The sequence below is a fragment of the Capra hircus genome, chromosome 21 (assembly GCF_001704415.2).
Source record: "Capra hircus breed San Clemente chromosome 21, ASM170441v1, whole genome shotgun sequence".
NCBI lineage: Eukaryota > Metazoa > Chordata > Mammalia > Artiodactyla > Bovidae > Capra > Capra hircus.
This window is the reverse complement of record NC_030828.1, coordinates 31865144-31892876: the sequence shown is the minus strand read 5'-3', so window position 1 is coordinate 31892876 and position 27733 is coordinate 31865144. Positions and strand designations below refer to the sequence as shown.

General features: G+C 40.4%; 1 protein-coding gene across 2 annotated transcripts in view; it reads left to right on the top strand.

The window, feature by feature from the left end:
• The window catches only part of PEAK1 (pseudopodium enriched atypical kinase 1), a 324301-nt gene that overhangs the window by 241009 nt on the left and 55559 nt on the right, over positions 1-27733 (top strand). For both annotated transcript variants that reach the window (XM_018066252.1, XM_018066251.1), the window contains one exon: positions 11033-14289. In XM_018066252.1, coding sequence (XP_017921741.1) covers positions 11147-14289 — 3143 coding nt within the window. In that variant the 5' untranslated portion in view covers positions 11033-11146. The remainder of the gene's footprint in view (positions 1-11032; positions 14290-27733) is intronic.

Sequence of the window (27733 nt, the reverse complement as noted above, 5' to 3'; positions counted from 1 at the left end):
ACCTCTTCTTTTCTCATTATTCCTAACAATCAAAGTAGTGTGCTTGATACAAGCTCAGGTTAGAAAAACAAATATATATGTATATTTGTAATACAGTTACAAATCATGATGCTGTGCTTAGTTAATAAGTGGTCATTGTAGTGTTCCATTCTATGTTTGCTTTAGATTATAAACTTTGGTTTCAGTTCAATAGAGGGGCTGTTTTGGAGTACTCACCAGTTCAGGCTTCCCTGGTGGCTCAGAGGTTAAAGCATCTGCCTGCAATGCAGGAGACCTGGGTTCGATCCCTGGGTCGGGAAGATCCCCTGGGGAAGGAAATGGCAACCCACTCCACTATTCTTGCCTGGAGAATCCCATGGACAGAGGAGCCTGGTGGGCTACAGTCCACCGGGTCGCAAAGAGTCGGACACGACTGAGCGACTTCACTTTCACTTTCACCGGTTCAGTTCAGTTCAGTCGCTCAGTTGTGTCCGACTCTTTGTGACCCCATGAATCGCAGCACGCCAGGCCACCCTGTCCATCACCACCTCCCGGAGTTCACTCAAACTCACATCCATCGAGTACGTGATGCCATCCAGCCAGCTCATCCTCTGTCATCCCCTTCTCCTCCTGCCCCCAATCCCTCCCAGCATCAGAGTCTTTTCCGATGAGTCAGCTCTTCGCATGAGGTGGCCAAAGTACTGGAGTTTCAGCTTCAGCATCAGTCCTTCCAAAGAACACCCAGGGCTGATCTCCTTCAGAATGGACTGGTTGGATCTCCTTGCAGTCCAAGGGACTCTCAAAAGTCTTCTCCAACACCACACTTCAAAAGCATCAATTCTTCGGTGCTCAGCTTTCTTCACAGTCCAACTCTCGCATCCATACATGACCAAAGGAAAAACCATAGCCTTGACGAGACAGACCTTTGTTGGCAATGTCTCTGGTTTTCAATATGTTATTTAGATTGGTCATAACTTTTCTTCCAAGGAGTAAGCGTCTTTTAATTTCATGGCTGCAGTCACCATCTGCAGTGATTTTGGAGCCCCCCAAAATAAAGTCTGACACTGTTTCCACTGTTTCCCCATCTATTTCCCATGAAGTGATGGGACCAGATGCCATGATCTTTGTTTTCTGAATGTTGAGCTCATACACCCTTGAAAATACATCCTGGATCCCAGGTTGATACTCTTAATGTATTTTAAGCCATTATTTATTTATGTGGTTGTTCAGTCGCTAAGTTGTGTCTGACTCTGTGACCCCATGGACTGCAGCATGCCAGGCCTCCCTGTCCCTCACCATCTCCTGGAGTTTGCCCACGTTCATATCCATTTAATCAGTGATGCCATCCAACCATCTCATCCTCTGCCACCCTCTTCTCCTTCTGCCTTCAATCTTTCCCAGCATCAGAGTCTTTTCCAGTGAGTCAGCTGTTTGCATCAGGTGGAGCTTCAGCTTCAGCATCAGTCCTTCCAATGAGTATTCAGGGTTGATTTTCCTTAGGATTGACTGATTTCATATATACTTATTAGAATAATCCTCCAAATACTTCTAACAGGAAAGGCTGTTAAGCTAATTTATTGTGATAACTCTTTGAAAGCAATAAATTTATATTTCTTTAAAGTATAACTCAGACTTTCATTAATTTAGAAGTACTTTTTCCTGTTTAGAATTTCAAGTTATAAATGTCTTATGGAATGTACTGTTACTCTGTTCTGTAACTGGGAAGGTAAATTTTAGTTTGACTGGAAAAATAATGCCTCCTACCAAATTTTCAAGTCATGCAAGACAACAAAGAATAAAGCCTCCAGAAATGGTGAAGCATGATAACAAAGGACATTTTCGCTTCCCCTGATTATGTTGTTGTAAGCATTCAAGTGGGATTTCTCTCAAAATAATCGACTCTTTCTTGGGTCTCTTTCCTTCCCAACCTCTTTCTCCCCTCCTTTTCTTCTTTCTCTTACCTTTGACTCTTTCACTTCCTCATTCTCCCTCTTTGTTATTCCCTTCTTTCAAACCAGAGATCACCTATCTTTTCACATCTCAATTAGTCTGCAGTCTTGCTTTCTTCATTTGACAGTTGACAGCAGTGGAGAAGAATACAGTAAGGTGCTTCTAACAGCGTCTCACCAATTGCTCTCAATCAGCCACTTCATCAACCCTTCCAAATAAGGATGGTTCCTGACTCAGGCTGGGCTAGATGAAAGAGCATACTTAATTTGCCTCAGAATATTCACTCCAATACTCTGAAGTACAAAAAGAAAAAAAAAAAAAAAGCACCACGTTTGGGGCAGCCCAGGTAGCTATTTGGCTCTTAGTTTTACTCCTAACTTGCTCTGCAGTGAGTACGTGCACCCTGCAATCTCAGGAGTGAGCTGGGGATGGTGGGGGTGTGCCTGCTTCTAACACTGCTTTGCTCAAGATGGAATTGCACCATGGTAAGCAGTGCTGCTGTTGCTGAGTGAACTGTTTTTCAGGCACCACCATGCTTACATTTAAAGCAGCCTCCAGATACCATAGGTAGCTGAGCTCTACCATTTACATGTACATGCACTCATCCATTCTGGCTCTGCCATGTTAGCCATGCGACCTTGGACAAGTCTCAGTTTCTTTATCAGTGAGGTGGTGCTATACACATCATAGAGTTTTATGAGAATTAAGAGTTTTCATGGGCAAAGAGCTTTAAATGGTGCCCAGCATTAGCTGGCTAAAATTGCTTTTATTCAGGAAGCACTTATTTAGTATCTGCTATATTCCAAGCAATGCAAGAGATCAAGAGATGAAAAAGACACACCCCTACCTTCTGGGGACCTGTATAATATAACATGGTCTTACAGTAAAGGTATTTAGGGAGTTAGGTAAAGCTTCATCACAGGTAAATTTTGAAGTGGGTCTTGAAGGGTAAACAGGCTTTTGCCAAATGGAATGGCATTAGAGAATACACATTCCAAGCAGAGAGAATCATTTGTGAGTAGAGTAAAACTGAAAAATACTATGGAGTCCTTGACTGTTATTAGATAACATTTTCACTTGCTCTCTGATGCCTACCTTCTTACATAGGGGTCTGAAGTGGGTTCAGTGAACATTTTGGAAATTATAATCTTATAACTAGCTGTTACCTAATTTATAATAATAATAATTGTTATTATTATTTAACTGGTTCATCAAAGAATTTGAACTGAAGAATGTGTCGGGGCCTTAGCAGTGCCTCTTTACAGCATCTGCTGTTGCACAATTCTTATCCTGGGATGACCACCATGTGACAGTAACAGTAAATTGTTAGAAAAAAACTGGTGGTTAGAACAACTGGAAGTGGGTGGTCTTCCTCCTTTCAGCACAGCTTTTTAGTTAAGTTTTCTAAATTAAGTAGGTCTTACCTTGGCTTCTTCTTTAGACAGAAGAACCTTAAGTCTTAAGATCTTGCCTATTCTTATCATTAGCAAAGAACTGTGATTTTTTTCGCTCCTTTGTTCAAATCTCAAATTAAGAAGGTTCCTTTTATTCATGGAATTTCCATTTATGTGCCAAATTCAAGCTGTGTTTTATCTCCTACAAAGCCTTTTCCTGCAGCTTTGCTTTCACTTCCTCTCCCCACCCTTGTAGTCATACACTGAAGGGTTTGGCAGCTGGTTGAGGTATCTGTCAGCATTTTTCACTGTGGAAGGAGGAAAGGTTGGAAACAGTGACGTGGGGATACTTATCACATTTTCCTTTCCTTTTTTATTTAAGTGACCCACTCCTTCCATTACAAAAGCCTAATGAGAACCTTGGCTTGTAAATTTTACTTTAGTAGCCTGGAGCTGGACTACAGTAATGTGTTGGATGACATATAAGCAATAGTTTCTCAGTGAAAAGTATCCTTAAAAGCCCATGTAAAACAGTGAGAATTCTTGATTCTGCCCCTTTGACAGTATGACAGGTTTTATGAAGAGCAATAATGGGCTCTGGGAGTCACAGGATTGGGGAAGGAGCTGAGCAGTCCATTCTCCATCCTCATTTATTAACAGATTCTCCTTGGATGCCTTTAGGAAATACTCTGCTTATGGTATTTAATATACCACCAGGACGCCCTCCCCTTCTTCACTGACTTGGAAATTCCATCTAGCTTGAGGAGCTCTGACTCTTTCTGTGGGCCTGTCTATTCCAACTTTGAGATCCTGTGTGGATTTGTCTGTCTTGTATCAAATCTTGAAACAGTTGGACTATAAGCAAACTAATTATGTCATTGACTGTATAGCAGTAGAGAGAGTAAAAAACAGTAATAGATTCTTTAAAAGCTGTCATGACTACAAGTGAAATAAGCTACCCATGAACAGCTTCATCTATAGCCTGGAGGGTTTTGGCATTGAAAACTGTCAAATATTAAATCAGATTTTAGATCATGGAATCCTGGCTAGCTCCTAGGGGCAACTTCAGCCATTACACTTTCTCATTGAGCATTTCATCTGCAGGATTTGCTTTGAAATTATAAGGGATGTGGAGGCCAATGAGTTTTTCCTTATCCAACGTTCCATTTGATACTCCATAGCTGACCTGTTTTGGCAAGTAAATAGTAGACACCAGGGTAGACTGTCATATATCCTTGCTTAAGTGCCTCAGGAGACACATTTTTTATTTCTCAAGCATGACTTTGGTGGCTAGAGTTTCCCATTTTGGAGGTGTCAGTGTTGAGCAGACAAAGCTGCTAGTTATTGATTGCCATTGAAGTCATTTCACAAAGGCAGTAAAGCCCAAGGACTGCTCTTTGGATAGAGCTACAACTAGTGTAGCTTCTCTTTCTAAGAGCCTGTTATAAGTTAAAATAGTTTTGACAGTGTCTTTAAGCGCACATCTTTGTCTCCAAACATAATTAGTGTTGAAAAATGAAACCCTCATAGTTAAGGCTTTGTGACTTAGACAGCAGCTCCATCTGGTGCTAGCTAAAGGTGTTTGCTTGGTTCATCTCTTGGTTTTATAAGATTGAATACAGATGTACACAGAACTTAGAATGCCAAATCCAAGGCTTCAGTTTTATTGATGGGTTTCTACTGCACACAGCACTGACATAAGCTGATTGTGTTCCTGGTGAATCTCATTTGTCTATCCTGTTGATAATGTGATAGCTGCTAATCAGCTCAGCAGCATCTCTTGACTGAATTAACTTATGTGCACTCAAAATGGAGAATTATTTTTACTATCTGTCTACCAGCCTTGGAAAAAGAAAATATACTCTGCTACTTACAAAGAGAAAATTTAATCCCTCTCTTTCATCAGTGGGTTTAACTTGGTTAACAAGATATTAGGCTGGGATGCCTTATTCTTTGTCATCAGTACCACATAGGCTAAGTAGACAGGAAATTTTTTTTTTTTTAAGATTCTTGATAACTGAAAGGAACTTCCACAAACTGCTAATAGAAGTCACTTCTGAATAATAGAATTATGCATGATTTCATTTTCTTTATGCTTTTCTGAGTTTTCACAGTGAGCATACATAAGAAAAAAACAAATATTTTATATTACAAAAGAGAAAAGTAATTTAAAAACAGAGCATCCTATAGGTAGCTATAGCCTTGAGTTGCTGTTCTCAGTCTTTCTCATTCATTTGTGTGGCCTTTTCTGGGCTTCAGTTTCCCTTGTCAGTAAAAGAGAAGAATTGAACTAAGGGCCTGCTCAATTTTAACATTCTAAGGTTTGTAATTATTAATATCTACCCCCCTTTTTTCTCTTTTCAGCTTCTCACACTCCCCTGTGTCTGTTTCCAGTATTTGTAGTCAACATGATCTAGTTTTTGCCATACTAAAATAAGGAAATCCTTTCAAGACCCCCTCCCCCATACTCCCAGCTCTTTCTTTCTTCTACCTCCCACTTAAACTTTGCCAAAAAGTTATCTAAAATTACTCTCTCTCATCCCTCTTCAACTCACCACAGTGTGCTTTCCATCCCTGCCACTGCACCAGAATAACCTGGCCTGAGATCACCAGTGAGCTCACAGTGCCAAGTCCAGTAGGCACATTCAAGTTCTCATTCTCTGTTACCTCTCAGCAGCATTTGAAGTACACACAATGAAATCTTATCTGGCTTCTATATCATTACACTTAGGGCTGTTATTTTTGAGTTTACTTTGGGAGATATCCTCTTCTCCCTGGTTCACCCACCAAGGCTACCTCCCAAGCTCACTCTGTTTTCTTTTTGGCCCAGCTATTCCTGTGCTAGTAGTTCCCAAACAGAAAAGAACAGCAGAATTCCCTTGTGTCCCAAGCTTCTAAATTCAACTGCTTGCTCTGTAGTATGCAGGCTGACAAAATATGGACTCGTAATCTTTCCTCCAAATGTTATACCTCCTCCAAAATCATCCATCTCAATAAATGGCCCCACAAATCACTTGAATCCATAAACCTAAAACCTCAATCTAAAGTCCAGGGTTTCATTATATACTTTTACCATTTTCCCTGAAGCTCCATCCTCATACAGGTCCTTGCCATATCTTATTTTGCCCACAACTGCTCTTTAAATAGTCTCCTGGCCTCTTGGCCTCTTGTACTATTCTCCCCCAGTCCATTCTCTATACAGCAGCCAGAACTGTCTTTTATTTTTTTAAGTCAGATTTATTGAGATTTGATTTATATATAGTAAAATGCCTTTTTTTAAAAGTATACAGTTCTATGAGTTGTGACAAATGCATGCAAGCATATAACCACCACCATACAATATTTGGATTGTTTTCAGTTTTTACCTGTCAACCTTAACATACAGTGTTTAGTGTAAGTACAAGTTTTCATACCTGGAAATGTAATCGCTGGGTTACCTGGGAAGTTTATATTTAAGTTTATAAGAAACTGCCAGACTGTTTTCTGAAGTGACTGAACTATTAGCATTCCCACTAGTACTGGTAAGAATCTCAATTGCTCCATATCACATCCTCCTTAACCCCAGTTTTTGGTTTTAACTTATTTTAATTATTCTAATAGATGTATGGCAGTACTTACTGTAGTTTTAATTTGTATTTCTGTATGACATAAGGGTAGACAATATGCAAACAATTGGACCTGGCTATGTACCAATAAAATTCTGAAAGAGATGGGCATACCAGACCACCTGACCTGCCTCTTGAGAAATCTGTATGCAGGCCAGGAAGCAACAGTTAGAACTGGACATGGAACAACAGACTGGTTCCAAATAGGAAAAGGAGTATGTCAAGGCTGTTATATTGTCACCCTGCTTAATTAACTTATATGCAGAGTACATCATGAGAAATGCTGGACTGGAAGAAGCACAAGCTGGAATCAAGATTGCCGGGAGAAATATCAGTAACCTCAGATATGCAGATGACACCACCCTTATGGCAGAAAGTGAAGAGGAACTAAAAAGCCTCTTGATGAAAGTGAAAGAGGAGAGTGAAAAAGTTGGCTTAAAGCTCAACATTCAGAAAACAAAGATCATGGCATCTGGTCCCATCACTTCATGGGAAATAGATGGGGAAACAGTGGAAACAGTGTCAGACTTTATTTTTTTGGGCTCCAGAATCACTGCAGATGGTGATTGCAGCCATGAAATTAAAAGACGCTTACTCCTTGGAAGGAAAGTTATGACCAACCTAGAGAGCATATTCAAAAGCAGAGACATTACTTTGCCGACTAAGGTCCATCTAGTCAAGGCTATGGTTTTTCCAGTAGTCATGTATGGATGTGAGAGTTGGACTGTGAAGAAGGCTGAGCGCCAAAGAATTGATGCTTTTGAACTGTGGTGTTGGAGAAGACTCTTGAGAGTCCCTTGGACTGCAAGGAGATCCAACCAGTCCATTCTGAAGGAGATCAGGCCTGGGATTTCTTTGGAAGGAATGATGCTGAAGCTGAAACTCCAATACTTTGGTCACCTCATGCGAAGAGTTGACTCATTGGAAAAGACTCTGATGCTGTGAGGGATTGGGGGCAGGAGAAGAAGGGGACGACAGAGAATGAGATGGCTGGATGACATCACTGACTCGATGGACGTGAGTCTGGGTGAACTCCAGGAGTTGGTGATGGACAGGGTGGCGTGCTGCAATTCATGGGGTCGCAAAGAGTCGAACAGACTGCGCAACTGAACTGAACTGATGTGCCAATAAAATTTCATTTATGGGCACTGAAATCTGAATTTCATATAATTTTGACTTGTCACAAAATAATTCTTTTTAATTTTTTTCAACCATTTAACAATTTTAAAAACATCTTTAGCTTATGAGCATACAAAAACATGCAATAGACTAGATTTGCCCTATGGGTTGTAATTTGTTTATCCCATTTCTCTCATCTATACATATTTCTATCCTTTTGCCAGTTCTACCTTGTCAGGATTACTATAGCTTAAAAGTCTTAAAATCTGGTAATATGAGTCCTGCAGCTTTGTTCTTTTCTGAAATTATTTCTGGCTATTTTAGTTTCTTGGCCTTCCTATATACATTTTAGAATCAACTTGATGATTTCTACAAAAAATCCTCTCAGATTTTGGTTGGAATTACATTAATCTGCAGAGGAACTTGGGGAGAATCGACATCTTGACAACACTGAGAGAACTTGATGTATTTCTCTGTTTATTTAGAGCTTTGATCTCTTTAATCAGTCTTTTAGTTTTTTGCATTTAGATTTTGCACATACTATATTAGACTTATACCTAAGTATTTCAGGTTTTTTGGTCAAAGCTGTCTTTTTTAAATGTAGATTATGTCATCTTGTTTCCTTGTTTAAAACCCTCTGCTGGGTTCCCACTGCCCGTAGGAAACTCTATACTTTAAAAGGCTATAAAAGGCCCCCTGTGATCTGGACCCTGCTCTCCTTATCAGCCTAATTTTATGCCTTTCTTCCCCTTGCTCAAAATGTTTCAGTCTAAGAATACCAAGAAGTAGTTTTATCAACTAAAGTATATAACTTTCAGAACATTTTAAAGAGTAAATAAATACTTTCAAACAAACACTTGAAAATATATTTTAACTTTATTGAAAAAAGACATTCCATGATCTCCAGCAAAGAATGAACTTAGATTCTGGCCAAGTCATTGGACTCTCTGTGTGGAATTCTTTGATCTTTGTCTGCATTTCTTCCACTGAGACAGAGTGCTCTGTGAGTGTTGTTTACAAGGGATGTAGCTTTGTATATATTAGCTAAAAAAATGTTCTTTCCTTTCTTATAAATGTGCTGAAACTTGACGAAAGGCTGTGTTTCTGACAAACCAAAGACACTGGTCACTGTCATTGTCCATGAATGAAGTTAAACTTTCCAGCTATTAAAATAGTTCTTGCATGTACATGCTCACTGCCAGCTTTATTATAATATCCAAAGTGGAAATGTAAGATTGTAGTAGGAAGGTTTGTAGCACTGTGCCAAAGAGAGAGACAAGAGAGAGAGAGCCACAAGATTTTTTTTTTTAAGATAAGCCTCAAACTAGCACATTTAATCAACCAGTGTTTATCCAGCTCCTTGCTATTGTTGTTTAGTTGCTAAGTTGTGTCTTAACTCTCACTAGGCTCCTCTGTCCATGGAATTTCCCAGGAAGAATACTGGAGTGGGTTGCCATTTCTTCTCCAGGGGATCTTCCTGACCCAGGGATCAAACCTGTGTCTCCTGTTTTGGCAGGCAGATTCTTTACCACTGAACCACCAGGGAAGCTCATCCAACTCCTTACATTAGACATATAGAAATGAATAAGATATAGCCCAGGCTTTAAAAAGTTCAAAAACTAGTGAGAAAATAGACAATTAAAAGTGAAAGTGCTTGTTCATGGAGATATGTCTAAGTGACTTTGATGGTACCAAGGAGAAATGAGTAGCCCAGTGGGATTTAGAGTTTGAAAAGACTAGTTGATTTTTAAGACATAAGGTTAGAAGGGAGGCAAGGACTATATCCTAAATACCTAAGAGGCTTGTATTTCATCCTGTAACTCAGAGGTTCCAACACCTCAGTGTACATAGAATTACCTGGAGACCTTGTTTAAAGATCAGATTCCTAGACTCTTCCCTAAGAGACTGACTTTGGGTGTTTCCCCAGGTGGTTCTTACCCATCTAGCAACCCCTATCTGACATTTTTGAAGCCAATGCATTAGGTAATATTGAACCACAGAATAGTAAAGCTAGGTAATATGGTGATCATATTAGCATTATAGAAAAAAATCTGATAATAGTGGAGAATGGTGGAGTCACTTGAGAATTCACTAAATGCAAATTCTGATGCAGTAGGACTGGGATTGAACTTTAGATACTACATTTCTAACAGCCTTCAAGATGATGCTGATACTGCTCTACTAAGGACTACAGTTTGAGTAACAAAGGTAGGTTAGATTGGGATGGGGTGAGGCTACTGGCATGGAGATCAGTTAACAACCTATTGCAGGAATCTAGGCAAAAGATGGTGAGTACCTGAACTACCAGCAGTGTCTGGTAATAGGAAGGGGTGCCAGTGAAATGTAATAGATAAAGTTGGCAAGACTAATTTACAGAAGGATTTAGGGTGTGTAGTTAGACATGAGGGGAGAGGTGTCAAGAATGATCTGAAGGTTGAAGCTTAGCTATCTAGGTAGATGATAGTGACAGTAGCTGAATTAGGATAAAGACAGAGGAAGAAGGTGGCCTGGAGGGTAGAGGAGGGCTGGTTAGAGTATAAAAGCATCTTAACATTTGAGAAAATAGGTGGCCAAACGATTAGGCCTGGATGCATTGTGTTTGAGGAGTCTATGAGGTATCCAAACATAAAGGGTGGGCAGAAGAAGAGGAACCCACAATGGACTAAGAAGTTTTAGGTTGGAGGATAACAGAAAGAATGGTTTCATTTCTAGTAGGGGAAGCTCACATATCACTGTCACAGAGACATCAAATGAAATATTATATATACTTGGTTCAGTGAGAATGCATAAAATTATGGTTTAAAAACTAGCATTTCAAAATGCTAGTTAACTAAAGAGAGTTCATAAAGTGCCCAAATTGGTTTATTTCTCAGTCTTTTGATTTAAGGAAAGTTGGAGCCAATATTTTCTAATTATTCATCATAATAAATGTCATAGTACCTTTTCCATTCAGATTTTCTTCTTCTCTCCCCCTTCCACCATCAGGTTGATCACACTTAGAAGAGCTGCTAAGGAACACAGGAGAGGTGAAAACTAACAGATGAAAGTTTTGCCATGCACTGAAAGGAGAGCATTGTCTGTGAAGTTCTATTTTTAAAAATGTCTGCTTGTAATACCTTTACTGAACACGTTTGGAAACCTGGTGAATGCAAGAACTGTTTTAAACCTAAAAGTTTACACCAGCTACCCCCAGACCCTGAGAAGGCACCCATCACCCATGGCAATAAAACTAATGCCAACCACAGTAACAACCACCGTATCAGGAACACTGGAAACTTCCGGCCTCCTGTGGCTAAAAAACCCACCATCGCTGTGAAGCCCACTATGATGGTGGCAGATGGGCAAAGTGTGTGTGGTGAGCTTAGTATACAAGAACACTGTGAGAATAAACCTGTTGTCATAGGATGGAACCGAAACAGGATGGCCTTGAATCAGAAACCACTTAATAATAATAATGAAGATGATGTTGAAGGATTTAGCCATGTCCCTAAGCCTTATGGGAATAACGATAGTGCAAAGAAGATTTCAAATAACAATAATGGACTAACTGAGGTGTTAAAGGAGATAGCAGGCTTGGATACCACCCCTCAAATAAAAGAAAATGAGACTAACTCCAGAGAGACGTTCTTAGGAAGAATAAATGATTGCTATAAACGATCCCTGGAAAGAAAGCTTCCACCAAGTTGCATGATGGGCGGGATGAAGGATACTCAGGGCAAGCATGTTATTCTGAGTGGGAGCACAGAAGTGATCAGTAATGAAGGGGGTCGATTCTGTTACCCAGAGTTTTCTAGTGGTGAAGAGAGTGAGGAAGATGTGCTTTTGAGTAACATGGAGGAGGAGCATGAGAGCTGGGATGAGAGTGATGAAGAACTGCTGGCCATGGAGATTCGCATGAGAGGGCAACCTCGCTTTGCCAACTTTCGGGCAAACACTTTGTCTCCTGTGCGATTCTTTGTGGACAAAAAATGGAATACCGTCCCCCTGCGAAATAAATCTCTGCAAAGAATCTGTGCTGTAGACTATGATGACAGTTATGATGAAATCCTGAATGGTTATGAAGAGAATTCTGTGGTCTCCTATGGACCAGGAAGCACTCAGAGCATGGTGTCATCTGACTCCACATCCCCAGAGTCCTCTTTAACAGAAGAATCACGTTCTGAGACAGCCAGCAGTTTATCCCAGAAGATCTGTAATGGGGGAATTGCTCCTGGTAACCCGGGAGATTCTAAGGACGTAAAGGAAAGTGAGCCCAATTTTGAAAGCCTCTCTGGTAATGATCAGGAGAAGGACTCCTCACAAGCCTCTAAAAGCTCAGTAAAAGTTCCAGAGACACACAAAGCAGTCCTTGCTCTCCGATTAGAAGAGAAGGATGGCAAGATTGCTGTACAGACTGAGAAGCCAGAAAGTAAAGCCTCTACAGATATTGCTGGGCAAGCAGTAACCATAAACCTTGTTCCTGTGGAAGAGCAAGCAAAGCCCTACCGAGTTGTGAATCTGGAACAGCCTTTGTGCAAGCCGTATACTGTCGTGGATGTGTCAGCAGCCATGGCCAGTGAGCACCTTGAGGGCCATGCTAACAGTCCCAAGACTAAAAGCTCATCTTCTACTCCAAACTCTCCGGTGACATCACCTGCATTGACATCAGGACACATAAGTGCCCATTTCCAAAAATCCAGCGCCATCCGCTACCAGGAAGTATGGACTTCCAGCACCAGTCCACGACAGAAGATTCCTAAGGTTGAATTAATCAGCAGTGGGACTGGACCGAATGTCCCTCCAAGGAAAATCTGTCACAAATCAGCACCTACTTCACCCACAGCTACAAATGTTTCCTCCAAAACCATCCCTGTGAAGTCACCCAATTTGTCTGAAATAAAATTTAACAGTTATAACAATGCCGGTATGCCACCTTTTCCAATTATCATTCATGATGAGCCAACTTATGCTCGGAGTTCCAAAAATGCTATCAAAGTTCCCATTGTAATCAATCCAAATGCGTATGACAATCTAGCCATTTACAAGAGTTTTCTCGGAACCAGTGGAGAACTTTCAGTGAAGGAAAAAACCACAAGTGTAATAAGCCACACTTACGAAGAAATAGAGACTGAAAGCAAAGCGTCTGATAACACTACTGGCAAACCCACTGAATGTCCCCAAGCTAAAGGGTTTTCAAACAGCACAGAGCGCAAAAGGGGCTCAGTGGCTCAGAAGGTTCAGGAGTTTAACAGCTGTCTTAATAGAAGTCAGTCTTCACCACAGAGAAGCTACAGTTCCAACCACAGCTCCCCAACAAAGCTCCAGAGAACCACTCAAGAACCTGTGGCCAAAACAGAAAGCACTCAGGAGCTTCAGGTGGTGGGCAGTAGCAGTAGCACCCGAGAGAAAGCGAGCACCGTGCTTTCTCAGATTGTGGCTTCTATCCAGCCCCCGCAGTCTCCTCCAGAAATGCCCCAGTCTGGCCCTAAAGCTTGCAGTGCGGAAGAGCTTTATGCAGTTCCTCCTGATGCTGGTGCTGCTAAGACTACACCCAAGGGTACACCGGTGCGCCCCAAATCTCTCTTCATGTCCCAGCCCAGCGCTGAGGCTGAAGCACCTCAGACCACAGAAAGTCCTACCACCAAAGCACAGAAAGATCCACTCACAAAGCCAGTCACCACCCCTCCCTCCAAATTAGTGACGAACCCCCAAAGCGATCCACCAGCCCCTTTTCCCCCACCACGCTCGACTTCCTCCCCTTACCACGCAAGTAACCTTTTGCAGAGGCATTTCACCAACTGGACCAAGCCAACCAGCCCGACCAGGTCAACGGAAGCTGAATCAGTTTTGCACTCTGAAGGCAGCAGGCGGGCAGCTGACGCAAAACCTAAACGCTGGATCTCATTTAAAAGTTTCTTCCGCCGTCGGAAAACAGACGAAGAAGACGACAAAGAGAAAGACCGGGAGAAAGGGAAACTGGTGGGCCTGGATGGCACAGTCATCCACATGCTGCCACCTCCTCCAGTTCAGCGCCATCACTGGTTCACAGAGGCAAAAGGAGACCCCAACGAGAAGCCAGCCATTGTCTTCATGTACAGGTGCGACCCTGCCCAAGGCCAGCTCAGCATGGATCAGAGCAAAGCCAGGGCAGAGCAGTCAGCAGTCACAGAGAAGGGTGGAGCAGAGGAGGGGTCACTACAGGACTCAGAGAAGAAGAAAAGGAGTCATTCATCTCCATCACAGATTCCTAAGAAAATTCTCAGGTATGTAAAATTGACTTGTGGAATATAGGAATTTTTTAAAACATATTTTCAGTTGCTGAGTTTTTTGCATCTTTAAGGTTGTATGAGAGCTATTTTTGTTTTGTAAATACCACTCAGTGGCCATCATCTATCTTTATAACTGCATTCCAAGAGTAGAATATTATTAAAATGATCCTATTGCATTGGACAAGTTTTATGGCCCTGGATCTTTAGCTAAAGTAGCCTGCTGCATTCTGGTAAATGCAGAGGAATTTTAACATAGAAAAACAAATTTGTAACACTTTACTAGCAATAAATAATATGTTACTTTGAAATGCTATGGTAGTATGAGGAAGAAACAAGATCAAATGAATAAATGGTGATACTATTCTTTACTTCACTGTAAGTGAAATCAAACTCTTTAAGCAATTTTTTTTTTGGCTTTCATTAAGATGTTATGTCTATGTGGATTATTTTTTAGGGGAATATTTGTTGTTTTTACTTCTATCTCTTTCTGTCCTATTTCATGTGTCGTGGAAAGGTTGGGGAAACGGCAAGCAGTTTATAGTTTTTTAACATGTAGGCGAAATAAGAGAAGTTAGTTTTTGAGACTGAGACCAAGTGGTATAACTCTAAATCCAACTAGGCAAACTGCACACGCATACCAGTTATCTAAGCATCAGTTTGCTTTAATACTTAAATACCTGTCTGTTGATCACCTACCCTTTATAAGTCATATCCCAAATATTTATATCAAATCCTTATAATAGCCCTATAAGCTGAAAATCAGAGAAATTAAGAATTGGCCGGATTCACTCAGCTAGCAGTTGTCAGAGCCCAGAATTCAAACCCTGATCTGTCTCACTCTACAATTTTTATTCTTCCTATAATGTGACATTGTTAATGTACATAGAATCAAACGAAATTTTTATACTTTCACTTGTAATCACTCACATAAACATTTATGTTTAGGAAATGTATGGTTTTTTTCTTTCTCATTTGTATTTTAAGCAAACTGAATGTACTTCCAATAAGAATAAAGAACTGCTATCCAGGTTTGTAACAAATGGGATGATTTCCTTGTATCCCCTGCCCTTTTTACTCTTACGAAGATATGCCCTGAGTATTCCATTCATCTGATTCTGAGTCTTCCTGCCTCTTGATTTACAGTGAGCCTTCTCTCCCAGGTCTGGCTTTCTCCCAGCAAAGACAGAAAACTCTGGTTCAGGACAGAGTCTCTCATCAGCTTTTCTTTAGAAAAATGTAAATAAAAATCAGCCTTTAATGCCTTCATTTCTTCTAGCAAAATGCCAGGAAATTTTATATATATTCTTTGCTAAAATAAGCTTTTTATACATGCCTGCAACTAGTTGTCAAAATGCTAATAAGTTACTATTTTCCTTAAATCCATGTAATAACAAAGCAAGTAGAATAAGGGTAATATATCCCTGTGAAGAATAGTCTTGTCATTGGTAGCTGAAAGTAGATGATAGAATATTGTACTCCAGTAGTAATAAAACACATGTATTGCAGGTTGCTGTTTCATTTAGAAAAGAAGCAATTTAAACAGTACATGGCTGGAGTTACCTATGACAGAATGGCAGATGGTTCATGAAAATCAATAAATGTCTTTACTCCTCATTAAGTATGGTTGTGGTGTGTTTATCCACATCCTGGAAGGCAGAGTCAAGGAATAACTTGGCTTCTGTTTGGTGAAATGAGATTCTCTACTTCGGCTGCCTGGCCACCATATGTGGGGGTGAGGGTTGCCTGGACCCTTGGCATGGCAGACCTCTTGCTAAACAACTTATATTGTCAAAGGTTTGCTTGCATATAGGCCAATCATAACTTCTACAATGTATTAGTTCTTTATAGGTCAGTCAGTCAGTCAGTTCAGTTGCTCAGTCATGTCCGACTCTTTGCGACCCCATGCATCACAGCACACCAGGCCTCCCTGTCCATCACCAACTCCCAGAGTTCACTCAGACTCACGTCCATCAAGTCAGTGATCCCATCCAGCCATCTCATCCTCAGTCGTCCCCTTCTCCTTCTGCCCCCAATCCCTCCCAGCATCAGAGTCTTTTCCAATGAGTCAACTGTTCCCATGAGGTGGCCAAAGTACTGGAGTTTCAGCTTTAGCATCATTCCTTCCAAAGAAATCCCAGGCCTGATCTCCTTCAGAATGGACTGGTTGGATCTCCTTGCAGTCCAAGAGACTCTCAAGAGTCTTCTCCAATACCACATTTCAAAAGCATCAATTCTTCGGCGCTCAGCTTCTTCACAGTCCAACTCTCACGTCCATACATGACCAAAGGAAAAACCATAGCCTTGACTAGATGGACCTTAGTCGGCAAAGTAATGTCTCTGCTTTTGAATATGCTATCTAGGTTGGTCATAACTTTCCTTCCGAGGAGTAAGCGTCTTTTAATTTCATGGCTGCAGTTACCATCTGCAGTGATTTTGGAGCCCAAAAAAATAAAGTCTGACACTGTCTCCACTGTTTCCCCATCTATTTCCCATGGATTGATGGGACCGGACAGGTAGCATCCACTTATCCAAAAGATACAGCGCATTTACCACACTGGTTGTCAGGTTTAACCATACATCTCAATAACTGGAGGACTATTGAAACACAAATTGTCGGCCCAGGCCCCCAGAGTTTTTTGATTTGATAGGTCTGAGTTGGGTCCTTCTAACAAATTCCCAAGTGATGGTGATGATACTCATCCTGGGGCCATACTTTGAGAACCACTGGTCTTCCTCCCATTTTCAAGATATGTACTATAGTTTAAATAAAGGAATTTTGAGGCATTAAGCTTTTCTTAGATGCACACTGGAATTTACACATTTCATAATGTCCCAGACTAAGTAGAAAAAGAGGTATGAGTGTTAAACAGGTTTTTTCTAAAAAAAACTTTGGAGAGTTTAAAACTTGAATACTCATGTTGAAAAATATACACCATTTGCTTTTTCAGTAATTATTTCATTTACTTGGATACACCATTAGTATTTACTTGAAGCAACTTTGAGAGGAAAAACATTACTGTCAAATGTCAACATTTGTGTTTCCAGCTTGATGGCAATGTGATCATTAAATTACCATCCCACGGCTGGGAACACATTGCTGGAAGAAATGAAAATGCAAGTTTTTCTATAAGTAAATGAAGATTCCAAATCTAAATGGCACATAAAGAATAAAAAATACTGTACCAAAGGCCAAACCCTAGGCTCTGAAAGATGAAAGACTTTGTAGAGCCTTGCATTATGAGTTGAGATTTTTTACTAAGTTCATTTATTCGACTGTTCAAGGGACATAAGTTAAATATCTGAACTGTGCTGTCTATGTGCCATAGGGATAAACAGGGGTAAAGATTACCACACCGCTGAAATAGTGGGAGTGGGTTTGACTTCAGCTTCAGCTGTCTGTCTGGACCTTCAGTCTGTAATTAATTTGGGGATATAATAGTAACATGTAAAAGACTTAGCACAGGGTCTGGCACATAGTAGGTGCTTAAAAATATTACTAGACCCTCTGCCCTCAATGTGATAAATGCTAAACAATGTAAGCTCAGAATGGCACAGAAGCACAAAAACCAGAGTGATTAAATCAGCTTAAAAGACATGAAGTCAGCTTCTCAGAAATGAAATACAAACCAGATATTAAATGACAAATGAGATTTTGCCAGCTGGCTGACGAAGACACTGTAGGCAAAGGAACAATATATGCAAAGTCACAGAGATGATGATGGCAAACAGAAGCAGGACAGGTGACTGGAAAAGAATAATGAATAAAGCAGTGGTTCTTCAGATGTGGTGCATGCAAGGTCAAATAGTGACCATGAAAAAGTCACCATTTTCATAATAATACCAACACATTATTTGTCTTTTTCAGTATGTTGACATTTGCACTGAAGATGCAAAAATGATAATGGGTAAAACTGCTTAGACCTGTGCGAATCAAAACTGTGGCACCATATGGCACCAGTAGTTTTAGAAAAACAAACATCAGTTTTACTTAAGAATGTCCTTGATGAGGTAGTACATCGTATTAAATCTCAACCCTTGAGTATGTATCTGTTAAAAAATTCTGTGTGATAAAATGAAAAGTACACAGAAAGTCCTTATGCTGCATACCAAAGTATGGTTGTCTCAAGAAAAACCACTTGCTAAATAGTTGAAGTTTCAAAATTTGAATTACAAAGCTGAACTAGCCTCTTTTTTATGGACCATCTTAAAAGAACAAGTGGCAGACCAGCTGTGGTATTCAGAATTGGGTGTTTGGCAGATATTTTCTTAAGAATGAGTATAGTGAGCCTATTACTTCAAGGAAAACAACTGATAGTATTTCTCATCTGTGATAAAATTCATGCTTTCACACAAAAATAAGAATTTTTGAAAACTTGTATCTCCTACCATGACAGCCTCATAATAGTTAAGCATTTTTTTCTGATGAGATTGCTGGTGGCATTAGCAAAAAAGATTTTTTAAATTATATAATGAAATGTGTCAACATTTGGAAGATCCACATAACTCAGTGAACCAATTACTTCCAAATGATCCCATTTAGGATGTTACAGAATTATGCAAGAGTAAAAGATCCATTGAAACTGCAAGTTAAACCAATGAATTTAATGTAACTGAGGACAAAAAGTTCATTGATACGGTTTGAGATTCCGTATTGCAAGTAACTTTTAAGCAACTATCACTTAACCAAGGTCTGGTATAGTACCAAAGAAGAATATCCAAGATTATCTAGATGACTATTAATGCTCCCTTGCCACCTACATACATGGGTGTGACCAGATATTTTTCATATACTTCAACCAGAGCAACATATCAGAACAGATTGAATGCAGAGGCATATGTGAGAATTCAGTGGTCTTCTATAAAGCCATAATATTAAAGAGGTTTGGAAAAAATGTATTATTTGGGTTAATATTTAAAGGTTTACTGTTTTTAAATGAATTAATCATTTTTTAATTTTTCAGTTTTAATTTCTAATAAAATAAATGTCAATAGCTGTAATCCACATAAACAAAGAGCCCTTACAGTTCTCAATAACTTTTAAGAGAACCAAAAGTTTGAGAACTGCTAAGAAAGACTGTGAAGAGCCTTGCATACTACATTGAAATGTTTGGCCTTTATGTTATAGATTTTGTAGCAGAAACAGCTTTCAAGGGGGAAAGTAGAGTGATCTAAAAACTCTTCTGGCAGTAGTATTAAAGGTGAGTCAGAAGTAGAAGATGTTGGTGACAGCAATACCAGTCAAATTTTGGCTCAAGTATTATCCATAGTCATCATTTCTATCCAGCTAGTCTGGATCAAGAGAAATTAATTTAGTGGTTAGTCAGGTCTGTCACCAGGTTTTTAGAAGCACTAGCTTACCTACCATCTCTGCAACTCTTTGGTATCCATAGCATGTCCATAATATTGTATAGTGAGAAAAATGAATCACTGAAGTCAGACAAAGATTTGAATTCGAACTGTGCCACTTGTAATTGTGTGACTTTTGACTTCACCTCTCTGAGCTGAAGTTCCCCAGCATGTTCCATAGTGATGATAATACCTACCTTAAAGAGACATCACGAGGACTAAATAGGTATCTGTAAAGTATACAATACCTAGCAATATCAGTTGACTTCTTTATAGATTATGCTTAGGATATCAGAATTTAAGATAATTTTTGCTTAATGTTTTTCTCCAATGTTCTATTCTTAGAATAAATAGCCAAGTGCTCTTTCTTAAATGTAAGCCCAGGCATATCCCCGCACTGAAGGCCCTATATATGTGACCTCTGTCTACCTGATTGATCTTACTTACCCTCTTCCTCATGTGCCTCTGGTTATTCTGGCTTTCTTTCTGAATGTCTTGTTTAAAATGTTGACTGTGAAATAGTTACCTCAGTACCACCTTTAATGGAGGACCACTTTTAATCCCAAATTTATTTACATCTCTCCATCTCTGCTTCTACCACTTATAATGGAGACCATAAATAAAATAGTTCCTTTCGATTTCTTGCTTGCTTGCTTGCTTGCTTTGGCCACACTGCACAACCTGTGGGATCTTAGTTCCCCAACCAAAGTTTAACCCGGGCCCTCGGCAGTGACTGCACGAGTCCTAACGAGTCCCTGAACCACTAGGAAATGCCCCTTATTCTATTTTAAACTTTTTATGAAAGAAAATTCTAAACACATACAAAGGTAGATTCATAAAATGAACCACCACTTACCCTAAAACCGCACAACAGTTACCAATTTACGGCCAATCTTGTTTCACCCAGACCTCATCCCATTCCCCCCATTATTTTGAAGTAAATATCAGGCATCATTTCATTTGTAAATATTTCAATATGTATCTCTAAAAGATAAAGTTTTTTTTTTTTCTCCTTGTAACCATGTGCCAAAAGAATTCCTTAAACTTTTAGTGGCTAACCCCTAGCTAAACATCATCTGGTATCAAGATTTTAAATATTATATATATTCTTTTGACTCCTACATTTATATCTCCATTTCTGGTCTCTTCCCCTGTGATTCACGTGAAAGTGAAAGTCACTCAGTGGTGTCTGACTCTTTGCAACTCCCTGCACTATTACAGTCCATGGAATTTTCCAGGCCAGAATACTGAAGTGGGTAGCCTTTCCCTTCTCCAAGGGGTTTTCCCAGCCTACAGCTATCCATTTGATATCTCCACTTAAACAACTGGACGTCTCAAATGAAATGTGTCCAAAACAGAACTCTTGATTTTTCCCTACAAATCTATCCTACCCCAAGCCTTGCCTTGCTAAACGGTCCCACCATCCATCTAGTTGCTCAGATTAGAAAACTAGGAGTCATCTTTGATTCTTCTATTCCCCTCATCCCCTACATCCAAAATATCACCAAGTGCTGTGACTCAACCTCCAAAACATATCACAAATCTATTTACTTCTCTCCATCTCCGCTTCTACCATGCTTGTCCAAGCCACCATTTCTCTCACCTGGCCTACTAAAGTGTTTTCTTAATTGATCTACCTGCCTAATCTCTCACCCCTTTTAATCTAATTTCTCTGGAACAGCCATGTATTCTTTTCTTTTTCTTTTTTTAATGTATTTATTAGAGGATAATTGCTTTACAATATCATGTTGGTTTCTGTATATCAACATGAATCAGTCACAGGTATACATATGTCCCCTCCCTCCTGACTCCCACCCTATCTCACCCCTTTAGGTTGTCACAGAGCACAGAGTTTGAGCTCCCTGCATCACACAGCAAATTACCACTGTTTATCTGTTTCACAATGGCACCCCACTCCAGTACTCTTGCCTGGAAAATCCCATGGACGGAGGAGCCTGGTAGGCTGCAGTCCATGGGGTCGCTAAGAGTCGGACACGACTGAGCGACTTCACTTCCACTTTTCATTTTCATGCATTAGAGAAGGAAATGGCAACCCCGTCCAGTGTTCTTGCCTGGAGAATCCCAGGGACGGGGGAGCCTGGTGGGCTGCTGTCTATGGGGTCGCACAGAGTTGGACACGACTGAAGCGACTTAGCGGCAGCAGCAGTGTATATGTATCAGTGCTACTCTCCCGAGTTGTCCCACCCTCTCCTTCCCCCACTGTGTGCACAAGTCTGTTCCCTATGTCTTCATCTCCACTGCTGCCCTGCAAATAGCTTCATCAGTACCATCTTTCTAGATTCCAGGTATATGCATTAATATATGATATTTATCTTTCTCTTTCTGACTTATTTCACTCCGTATAATAGTCTCTAGGTTCATCCACCTCATTAGTACTGACTCAAATGCATTCCTTTTCATGGCTGAGTAATATTCCTTAGTATATATATTTTTTAAATGCAAATTGCATTGTTTCAACACAGTGAAAGAAGTCCCTACAAAATCTGACCTCTAACTACTGGTATAACCTGTCTCTTACTCACCACATTGCTCATGAACTTCTCCCAATAGGAGTTTTCTTTCTGTTCTTCAAACATGCCAAGCCTAATTCCCTTTTTATCAGCTGTTCAGTCTGTTTGGTGTGCTTCTTTCAGATCTTGGCATGGCTGGTTCCTTGTCATTTAGCGCTCAAGTTAAATGTCACTCCTTCAGAAAATTCTTCACTGGCTACTCAATCATAAAAAACTGCCCCCACCCTCAGTCACTCCCAATCACATCACATCATCTTTTTTTATTTTAGATTTATTCACATGTTTATCACTTTAAAAAACTCTTCCATCTTTATTTCATTCTTCCTCTCTGGATTCAATTTACTTCCTCCCAAGGAATCCCCTTTTAGTAGTCTTTTCCATAAACTGGTAATAAGTTCTTGATTATTGACTAAAATTGTTATTTATTCCATGATTGATAGACAGTATCTATTGCCAGTCACATACATGTTTTTAAAAATTTAGCTCAAGGGACTTCCCTGGTGGTTCAGTTGTTAAGTCTCTGTGCTTCCACTGCAGGGGTTGTTTGTCGCTGTTGTTTAGTTGCTAAGTCACATCCATCTCTGCGACCCCATGGACTGTAGCCCACTGAGCTCCTCTGTCCATGGAATTTCCCAGGCAAGAGTACTAGAGTCGGTAGCCATTCCCTTCTCCAGGGTATCTTCCTGACCCGGGGATCAAACGTGCGTCTCCTACTTGGCAGGCAGATTCTTTACCACTGTGCCACCTGAAAAGTCCCCTACTGCACGGAGCACAGGTTCAGTCCCTGGTTAGGGACCTAAGATTCTGTGCTGCTAAGAGTCCATACTGTGCTGCTCAGCCCATGAAAGAAACAAAAATTAGCGTAAAATTTTTATTTCTAATCAATTAGAAAAACCATCAATGACAGAAAATAATGATAACTTGCCTAAAATAATGATAACACTCTCAACTGAAGTTAAGGATACCATTTGCCCCCTGAAATGGCCTCTTGAACTTTTGTTACTGAACTCAAGCTTGCTCTGCTTGTTGCACGTGGAGCCAGTGAATCCAAGAAACGAGGTGTTGAAGCAGGGAATATAACTTTATTTGGAAAGCTGGCTGACCGAGAAGATGGAAGACTAATGTCTCAAAATAACCATCTTGTCGGGGAATGGATACCAGATTCTTTTATGGATCAAAGATGGGGGGAGATAAGGAAACAAAGTAAAAAGACCATTTGATCCTTGCAGATATCTCCTAGGATGGCAAACCTTAGGCAGGGGGATGTGTTAGTTTCTTGCAGTCATTTACAGGTAGCCAGGGTCAAATGATCTCTCGGTAAGCTAAAAAAGACACCTTAGTTTAAGGGTCAGACAGAGGGGACAGAGTTCACTGAAGCAGGCCATTTTGTATGATTATAATAACAAAAGTGGCAAAAAAGAAAAAAACAAGGGTTAAAGTCAAATAAACAAATCCAGCATAGAAGAGTCAAAATTGACTCTTCCCTATTACACTTTGACTAACCTTTCTAGCTCCACCAGCCCTGAACATCATGTTCCTAGTTAGCAAACACCCCTATCATGTACTCTTGGATACCATGTAAGTCCAGTTTCTCTGGGAGTCCCAGAATAGTTCAGGAATCCAGCTCTGCCTCATATTGCTGGGATTTTATCCAAACTGCAGCAGCGTCCATTGTGGACAAGCAGATTAGGTTTGGCACACCTTTGCTCTCCTAGAAATGCTAGTCATCTATATACACCTTCTTATACCCTTCCAGGACCTTTTTGACCTTCTTAGAGTCCTTAGAATTCAGCTATATTCCTCAATAATGCAGAAGTCAATCCTTAGAGGCCCTCTAATCTACTCCAAGGTTCAGGGGTATAGATCAGGAATTGGCAAACTATGAACTGTGGGCCACATCCAACCTTCTACCTGTTTCTATAAATGAAGTTTGATTGAAAAACAGCCGCACTCATTTTTTTACATATCTACAGCTGCTTTTGCACCATAATAGCAGGGTTGTGTGTGTGTGTGTGTTAGTTGCTCAGTCATATCCGACTGTTTGCAACCCCATGAACTATAGCTCGCCAGGCTTCTTTGTCCATGGAATTCTCTAGGCAAGAATACCAGAGTGGGTTGCCATTTCCTTTTCCAAAAGCAGGGTTGAATAGTTGCAAAAGGCACACATGGACTGTAAAGTGTAAACTATTTACTGTTTGACCCTTCATAGCAAAGTTTTCAGACCCCTGGACTAAACTATAATATCTGATTTGTCTGTAGTCATCAGGCATGCTGGTGGCCTGGTGGCCGTTCTGGCCAAATGCTAGACATGTTTGCTGCTCACTAAAGTAACCAGGGTCTGAGTCTCTTAATATACGTATGTGTATGCACATGGAGCGTGGACAGAGAAGTTCAAATACTTCCCAGATTATGATACAATGTGATGTCCTTCTCTGGAAAATTCAGCTAGAAGCTTGAATTTTTTTTTTAATGTTTATGGTCCAGTTATCTCTCTCTCTCTTTTGATATGGACAATCTTTTTAAAAAAAAATTTTTAAACACTTTTTTAAGTTGAAGAATAGTTGATTTACATTGCATTAGTTTCAGGTGTGTTCCAGTTATGTCTTAATTTCCATTATCTCTACTCTTTGCTAAGAGAACTTGTCAAAGTCATCTTTTCCTGCTTAGGACCAAACTGGCCTTGAAGACCAAGTTCCTATTTCTCATAAAGGAAAAACTGGAGGCAGAAGCTGAAAGTAATTGCTTGTTCTCCTGATCATGTTCTTTGCTCTAAAGAAACTTCTGGACTGTCAGCATTTATAAAAATCACATCTGCATTTGCTGACCTATTGTTCCTGAAGTTTAGATGAGTTCATAAAGTCCTTACTATTAATTTTTTCAATAATCCTCTTTTAGAGAAAATGGATGAGTATCTCATTTTATTGTAATCAAAGAATGATACAGGATGGTTGTGGGGTGGTCTTCAGAGAGCTTTATGTTCCTTTCCCTTTGGGGAGGTGATTAAAAATCCAGAGGATTAAATTGACTTGTTTTGAGTCTCATAATGAACGTAGTCCAAAGTGAAGACTCAAACTGAAAACTCCCCTGTTTGTCAGGTCAGCTTTGTTTCCTTGTTCGCCTAATGATTCTGAAGTCAAATATCAGTATCTTATTATATAATTCTCAATTTTCATTCATGTTATCTCAGTTGTGCCAGTATCTCTGATAGTGCATTCTTCCTATTTTATTGGAAACTGAAAACAGAGAGGCTCACTGATAGTCCCAGGACCACTCTGCAAGTAGGTGGCAGAGCCAGACTCTGACTTCAGAGATTTTTGGCCTCCGAGTACCTTTTGCTGCACTCTTTGGGTGATTATTGAGTCTGCTGGAGTCTATCATGTCCTTTATAAAGTCAGCCTGAGTGCAAGAAGGCATGCTGTGACCACTAAGGGCCACAGTGAGGTGTGCTGATGCACTGACTTCAAGCAGTCTTGAAGTACTCAACATTGGCACAGTTGTTCACTCTCTTCAAAGCACTTCCTGTGAATTTCCTAGTTAATATACACTCCTGTAAATGTTACTACACCCATTTTATAGATGAATAATGGGAGACAGGGACAGACTAGCACTGGTGGCAGGGCTGAAATTAAATCTGAGTTTCTAATTTCTTGGCCTTTATTCAGACCTCTAGGCCAGTTTTCAGTCAGTGATTACTTAATATAACTGCAGTCGAGTATTGATTAGAGTCATCAGGTGATATTTAAAGGTTTAATTCCAGGACAAGCAGTTTATCCTCATGTGGTGCCTTTATAATGGTGATTTGTTAGTAGCAGGATGAAGGACTTGCCTGAAAAAAAGCAAAGTGATGACAGTGGAGCATGCTGATCAGCTCCCCACAGCAACTCCTAGTTATCATGGAGGGAAACAGCATCAGGAATCAGCCACTGGCCTTTTCGTGCTGCTGGTGCATGGAGAAGCTCCATTCTTCACCAGGGAAGATACCCTGTTCCTCTGCCTTCCAAACTGTGGAGAGGAACCCCCTCCCTTTGGATGCTCCTCATTGGAACCTGTCCCAGTCCCGTCCTCCACAGTGATACCGGCAGAAATTTTGCTGGGAGCCGTGTGGACGCAGATCCTGGTGCCATTCTCTGGTGCCCTGCTGCCCAGACCCCTCCTGATTGGGTTTATTCAACACCCATTTACTGAGTGCTTTCTGGGATCCTCAGTCCTTGCTGCCTTAGCTTGGGCTCCATAACAACATCCCACCAGACAGTTGACTTAAACAGCAAAGATTTGTTTTCTCACAGTTCTGGAGGCCAGAAGTCCGAGATTAAGGTTCCAGCCGATTTGGTTTCTGGTGGGGGCTCTCTTTCTGACTTGATGACTACTTTCTCACTGTGTCCTCCCTTTCCTCCTTAATAGGTACAGAGAGAGAAACCAAACTCTCTGGTGCCTCTTCTTAAAAGGACACAAATCCTCTCTAACAGGGTTAGGGTGCCCTATCCTTACGACCTCATTTAATATTAATTATTTCCTTAGCAGCCCTCATCTCCAACTGCAGCCACCCCAAGGTTTAGGATTTCTACATACGAATTTGGAGGAGATACAAACAGTTTATAACATCTGCCATGGGTGTTCAGGGAAGGAAGTGTCCTCATGGACAATAAGACATCATGGGTAATTGAGATGTGAATAGTCTCAGTTACTGGCTGAGTTTGGAATAGATGGAAAGAAAAAGGGAGGCAGCTCTAAGAGGGGAAAGCAGGTACACAGAGATAAAGAATATGGTGTGTCCAATGTACGATGTCAATACATTGTCTGAAGTTAAAGGATTGGGTCTCAGAAAGTTTGAAAGAAAGATGAAAACATATGTTGCAACCTCATAGTGAAGGGCTTTGAAGTCCTACAGGTGGTCTGGACCTGACCGCAATACCTGACCACAGGACCTATGGCTGATGTAGAACAGAGGAATAGCAGAATGAGAGAGAGATTTTAAGAAGAGTCCCCTGCAGGGTGAGTAGAAAGTACAGGTGCTATGGTCTGTCTTGGAGCAGCTTTTTCAGCCAAAGGGGCCTGGCTTTTGTGTTCACCTCTGATCTCTGGGTTGTTGTGGGGTTTTTTTGACCTCTGTTAATGTGAAGAACTGAGATAGTGCTACATGTTGGGAGACCTGACTTACTGCTGGTGTCACAGGTGCCATTTCCTGTGTTCAGAGTGGTCTTCAGCCAACCAGGCCTTCTAATAAAAATCAGAAATGTCATAGTAGGCTGTATCCTCATTTCCTAACATGTTGCAAGTTTGTATAATTGCACTCTAAGAATAAACCTCAAAAGATAAGGATTGGTCCCAAAGCACTCCCTCCCTTTTTTAATAGCCTGTTATGAATCTCTCACCTGTGACTACTTAAATTATTTTATTTCCCCTGTTCAGCCATATCACTTCTGAGCAATGGTGCTCCTTTACTAAAAATTTTCCTCCTCACTTCTTACATTTTACTCCTTTTATACTTAATTTCCTGCTCCTCTCTGCAGAGAGGGAGGCAGTGAAAAACAGCTTCTTAAATTGTGGCCCTAGGATCAACT